We start from the raw sequence: 6,132 nt of genomic DNA, 5'->3' as shown, positions 1-6,132 counted from the left end.
TAATCTGCACTCTTCCATGGCCTCTGCATCAGCTCTTGACTCCGGGTTCCTGCTCTGCTTGAGTTCCTGCCATGGCTTCCTTAAATTAAACAATAAACTTCCTTTAATGTATAAGTATAAGTAAAAAAAAAAAAAAACCTTTTCCTCTCCAACTTGCTTTGCGGTCACGGTATTTCATCACAGCAGTAGAAACCCTAAGATATCAAATGACAAACTCCAATAAGGCCACATACCCTAAGCATCCCCAAACATTTCATCAGCTGACTAAAGATGCAAATATACAAGCCTATGTGGGGTCATTGTCATTAAACCACCAGATGAGGTTTATCAAGAAAACTAAAAAGCAAACTAGAGTGAACAGTTTGGAGAGAAGTCTGCTTAGGGTAAATGGGAAATACCTATTAGGTCAGAAATGCAGATCTGTTCCGGAGATTTACCTTAGCAGAAAGGCTGAGTATAAAACAGCCATATTCAACCCCCTCCCCAATATCTGCCCATTTCCCACTGAAAATCATAAGGCATGGGAATGTAGAGAGTCATGCTGGTCCAAACGGAAATAATGATGGAAAAAATGAGAAAAATGAATTCAGAATCAGAACAGCAGAGAGACTGAAGAGACAAACAGGGATTCTAAGTTAGATGCACTAACCAGGGCGCTTCTACAAAACATGGAGGTAGTGTGTGTGGCTTTGGGGTACATGGCATAATATACAGGGAAGTACAGCAGCTTGAGGTTTGTAGAAAGCCAGCTATGTCTCAGCCTCTTGGACACTGGAGTTAGGGAAAGGGCGGGGCTCAAGCTGAGCAAATAAAGAGAATTGTGATGGTAGGGAGGGTCAGGGCCTAAGGGACACGAGTGGCACTTTAGCCAGTAGGTGCCTAGGGCACCTTAGAGCTCTGCAGCATGTGCCTTCGAGTTAAGGATGAGGAGCCTGCACAAGTCTACCCAGTGAGTTCTCTGAGGTCTTTAACTATATTCTGTCCTAGGTTTGCAACCCCATGCAGTCAGCTCCAGTCATGCAAGTTTCCAATGTGGGGACTGGGATTTAGAAGTTCTGAGTGAACAGACTAGATCCTAGGCTGGTAAGAAGACTACTAAGGATGAAAAAGGACCACAGTGCTTGCTTGCTCCAGTTGGACTTGATCTACCGATTTTGTTGATTGATGTGCTGGCCCACTCTAGAGGGCTGGGTAAGAATCGAAGAAATGAGGAACATGGGCTCAGTCAAGGTCTAGATGCTGATACACAGGGTGGAGATTTACTTTCAAGATGGATTGAAGTTGGGAAGAGGAATATTTAAGGGACTCTTTATTAGCATGAGAGGTGGGATTCATAAAGGAATAGTCATGCTTGTTGTGCTCCATGACTTCAATTGCTCCTTGATTTGGGAGCCACATTAAAACCTACACTTGCTTGCTCATGGACAATAATTAGCAGCTGGAAATTAATTTTTCAACTGAATTGCGACACTTTTTCGTTTTTTGTACATCTTTTATTTCTGGGTGAACCCAGCCCTCTGCCCCCCCCCCAATGTGGCTCAGAGCCCATTTTCCACACTCTTTCATTTATGTTTGATTGTGATTCTACTTCTTACCTGCAATTATAGCTGAAACAGATTTTTAAAAGGATGGACTTTCCTTTCTGCATTATTTTGACTTTGTGTGTGTTCTTACTTATTGTGTAGGAAGAACCACGAAGGCACCATCCTTCAGATGTTTCTACCAGGCAGGTAAACTTTACTTCAACTGTTTTAAACTTATGCCGGCACGTGTGATGACCATTAATTAGACATTTCAATGTATCTCTCAGACATCTGGGGTCCTGAGACTATATATGACTATACACACACACTCACACACACAAAAACACACATATATACACACATATATAACATGTACGGCATATATAAATTATAAAATAGAGTAATAAAACTTAAGACTTTGAAACACTGTGTTTCCAAATCCACCTAGAGGGCACCTTCCCATTTTACCTCCCCACGTCTCTCAAAAACATAAACATTATTTCAAATACCATTTTTCCAGTCACTTTTTTTCAATTCATGGCTGTGTGTGCCTCTTTAAGTGCACTGCTGACATTTCCTTGAAATTGAATGTTATAAATTGGAGTCACAAAGCTTAATGTTAGTTCCTTAGTCTTGAATGCTGTGTATAATTGCAGTTCCCTTATTTCCATTGCTGCTTAATATTTTATCACAAGACAAAGCATTATTCCTTTTCCTTTGTTTGCTACACTGGGGTAGTTCAACATTATTCTTTAGTGACCAGCGGCACTGTGAACATTTGAGTACAGGTCCCCTCCCCATGCACAAAAGTTCTTCTGCTTACTTACCCAGGAGGAGGATGTTTACATCATTGAGAAAACAAGCTCTTCGTTAATGTGAGGACTGCCCCATTGTGTACAAAGCATCATACTCACTCCCCCATCAGCAGATGTCTCTACACTGTGTGGCATCTCTTTACGCAGCTTCCATTCCTTGGGCCTCTGGTACTCATATATGCCATAAAATGGTGACATAAAAGGCTATGTGTGAAATAAGACAAGTAATAAGACTAAATAATGGACCCATTTTCTTATTTCTATATAGAAAACTCCTCTGAACATTTTTAATGAAATTGTATTTAACAATAAAATTGAACATGCATGACCATGAGCCACAGTTTACAGAACACATGTGTGCTACTGATGTGGGTATCAAGCGTGAAGAAACTCCTAGCCGCACTCATGATGCCACAGTGTGGTTCTTCTCCATCTATGTTGTGGGAGGGTTTGCTATGGGATTTCCCCCGACCTCTATTCTACCAGCTAAGTAGACTATGCATTGCTCTTTCCTTTTAATTGACACAAGCCCCAAATGAGTCACATGTTGGCTTTATATGTTCTGAGAGCTTCTATTTGTTTTCAATTTTCCTTAAGTCTGTGGAAAAACGTATCCATTACATGCAAAACCTACAGAAAGAGAAGAGGAAAATGGGGAAAAGGTTCGCAAGGCCTAACCCAATTCCGGATACAGGCATCCTGGTAAGTGTGGCTCTCACAGCAATGGGCAGTGTTTGCATGCTCCTGACAGCCCCCTTTTTAATGCATCTGATTGCTCTTTAATATTCTCTCGAAGAATTTGGAATGCCAGTCTGGAGAGACCCTGTAAAATTCCTCTCACCAAATTCCCATTATTTACATTTATTTAGAAACTGTCTCCTGATAATGACGCAGAGTTTGATCTTCGAAGCCATATGGTCTGTTGTTTTGTCCAGCTTATTCATTTAAATCTTTGATCCCATTATTTAAAAAATGAGTTACAAAATTTCCTAAAATTATTTAGCCTATAATTGAATACTTAAAATGTTAGAAAATTCTCTATATTGATTATAATTTAGTATATATACACATATATACACACATATATGTGTATATATGTGTATATATTTACATATGTGCATATGTAAATATATATCAATACATATATTTACATATGCGCATATGTAAATATATTAATACACATATATATACATATTTACTTTTTTATGTGTATGCCTTATGTGTGAGTGTATGCCATGTGTGTCTAAATCCCTACAGAGGCCAGGAAAGGCTGTCACACGCCCTGGGGTTACAGGTGGTAGTGAGCCTCTTGACAAGGGTACTGGGAATCTAAGAGCTAGAACTGTTAACTCTGAGCCATCTCTGGCCCTTGATACATCTTTACTGGGATTTAAATGCTTTTACAATGCAGTCTATCATAAAAGAGCCTCTTAGAACTGCATTAAACTACATTGTGTGGCTCAGCAGACGTCTGATGGCCTTCTGACTTGACCGTCTCTTGTTTATCTGAAATAGCTGTCACTCTCCTCCAGTGTCGGAATTACTTTTCTTCGGGTTGAAAATCCATTTTTTTTATTTTTATTTTTTATCTATTTTGCTTTCTACTGCCCGGTGAGTCCTGGCAGTTTTTAAGCAATAATTGTTTCCTATATAAATGTTTAGCTGCTACTTTATCAATATCATGCACTTCACATCCATATAATGTTTTCTGTACTTCAGCTAGCATGCCCATTCTTTTCTCAAGACTGAGAAATACTTTAACCTCTCACCATTTCTACTCACTGTCCACAGCAAGTTGTTGCCTGGTAGAAATCGGCCAGCTCTTAGAAGGGGTGGTGCCTTTAACTCAGAAATGTGCAGTCGAGGCTCCACCACATGCTTATTCCTTGATAATCCACTTTGATTTGTTGATTGTAGAGTGTATGTCTTTGGATAAGCATGCATGTGCCAAAGTATAAATCCATAACCTTGTAGAAGTTGATTCTGTCCTTCCATCATATGTGTTAGAATCAAACTCAAAATGTCAAGCTTGTCAGCAAGTGCCTTTATCTGCTGAGCCATCTCACTGGTCCAGCTCACTTTTTAATCAATAGAAACTATCTAATTTTCTGGATATATATGCTGACTGCAGTAACTGTATATAGATATACTGCAGGATGTCTTTGTTGCTACTAAGAACTGATGTATGCAATACTTTTTGTATAGGAAGGTCTCAATCATGAGAGGGATATAACTAATAGTTTATATGAACTTTTCTTACATAAATTTCAATTGCATTTGAATTTTAATTGTGTGTTCTACTTCTTCATAGTGGACATAAGCTTGGAGTCTTCTAGAAGAAACCACGCTCCAGACCAAAATATGTGTGGACTTCTGACACTGGCCAACAGCTCATGGCTTGACTTCATCTGAAAAATAAAGGAATGGGTGGCCATTCTGCAAAATAAAAAAACTGAGCTTGCAGAAACACTCAGGATGTGGGCTTCTGAATTTTACTAGGTACCATGGCTCATCACTGCTTTTTTATTCCCCCTATGGTAAACTAGTGTCTTAAATAATATTCAAAGATTTTGAAAATATATTTGTGCTTAAATTTTTACAATTGAATGTATGGCTTATTTCAACATTGGGAGCTATGCTTTCATAATACGAGAAAAATAGGATAACAACCCCATCTAGAGTTAAAAGATTTAGGTTGATACTGAAAATAAAGGGTAATATAAGAAAAATTGCCACTTAAAGTCCAATACTGCCATATATGTAGCAGAGGATGGCCTTGTGCGACATCAATGAGAGGAGAGGCCCTTGGTCTTGTGAAGGCTCTATGCCCCAGTGTAGGAGAATGCCAGGACAGAGAAATGGGAGTGGGTGGGTTAGTGAGCAAGGGGAGGGAGGATGGGATGGAGAGTTTTCAGAGGGGGAAATGAGGAAAGGGGATAAAATTTGCAATGTAAATAAAGAAAACATCTTTAAAAAAAAAAAAAAACAACAAAAAAAGAATCCAGGAAGTCTGATTTAGCTGGTATTGTAGGGAAAAACTCCAAAGAGGAACAAGTAGGCAGGTAATTACAATCTTCCACTGCTTGCTCTGAGTGTTTCATAACCACAGAACCACACATGTGCAGAGTGCAGCTCAACAGTTTTTTTCTTTACCCTGTCTTCTCGATGATGAAGGTCAGTCTATAGAGGTCAGTTCAACAATCCTAACACTCACCTACCAGCCAGCACACACAGACCTTGTTGATCATACAGGGCATTTAGCTACCAACAGAGGAGTTAAATGATAGCAGTAAGCTAACTCCCGAATAAGCAGCCCTTCAAGACCAGGTCTTATAAGCTTAACATGAAGTTTGGAACTCACCAGCCCCCCTTACCACTTCAGAGGCACTGTAAGATCTCAACAGACATCTGGAAGGGCACTTGGTACTGAGGCTACAAAGTCTATGCTTTTCTCTAGGCACACACATATATGATAAGCCAAACTTAAAATTAGAGAAAGATTAACCACCACAACTAATAATATTTTTATTACAACATAATAAAACAATATAATGTTTTATTATAACAATGTTTGTGATAATGTTATGGTTGTAATCTTTCCCTCTTCTGAGAGTTAAGACAAAAACAAGGATTTTGCAGACCACATTTGACTGTTAATAACAAATGCTTTCAGGTGAAATCATGAGAGAAATGGGCAGCTAGACCCAGACTTACCCATGTATAACTGCCCACCAGAGCAAAAAGTAACACTCAAAAGGGAGACTTCAAATTCCAGATAGGCAACACTCACCCCA

The 6,132-nt window shown here is 39.2% G+C and overlaps 1 protein-coding gene across 1 annotated transcript; it reads left to right on the top strand.

Annotated features, from left to right (window-relative positions):
- Positions 1 to 870: 870 nt before the first annotated feature.
- On the top strand, positions 871 to 4,810 carry Ccdc179 (coiled-coil domain containing 179). The gene is made up of 4 exons (XM_021187353.1): positions 871 to 949; positions 1,686 to 1,730; positions 2,936 to 3,040; positions 4,650 to 4,810. Exons 1-4 carry the CDS (start codon positions 905 to 907, stop codon positions 4,656 to 4,658), a joined length of 204 nt encoding a protein of 67 aa, XP_021043012.1. The 5' UTR covers positions 871 to 904; the 3' UTR covers positions 4,659 to 4,810.
- The last annotated feature ends 1,322 nt before the right edge of the window (positions 4,811 to 6,132 follow it).

This window comes from Mus pahari, chromosome 1 (assembly GCF_900095145.1).
Source record: "Mus pahari chromosome 1, PAHARI_EIJ_v1.1, whole genome shotgun sequence".
In the NCBI taxonomy this organism is placed as follows: Eukaryota; Metazoa; Chordata; class Mammalia; order Rodentia; family Muridae; genus Mus; species Mus pahari.
This window is presented reverse-complemented; position numbering and strand designations above follow the sequence as displayed.

What these genes read in the sequence shown, in the direction of transcription:
- Ccdc179 (XM_021187353.1), top strand. Translation starts at nt 905, where the DNA reads ATGTGCCTTCGAGTTAAGGATGAGGAGCCTGCACAAGTCTACCCA. An exon ending in AGCCTGCACAAGTCTACCCA is followed by an intron (nt 950 to 1,685) that starts GTGAGTTCTCTG and finishes CTTATTGTGTAG; the next exon opens with GAAGAACCACGAAGGCACCA. An exon ending in CAGATGTTTCTACCAGGCAG is followed by an intron (nt 1,731 to 2,935) that starts GTAAACTTTACT and finishes ATTTTCCTTAAG; the next exon opens with TCTGTGGAAAAACGTATCCA.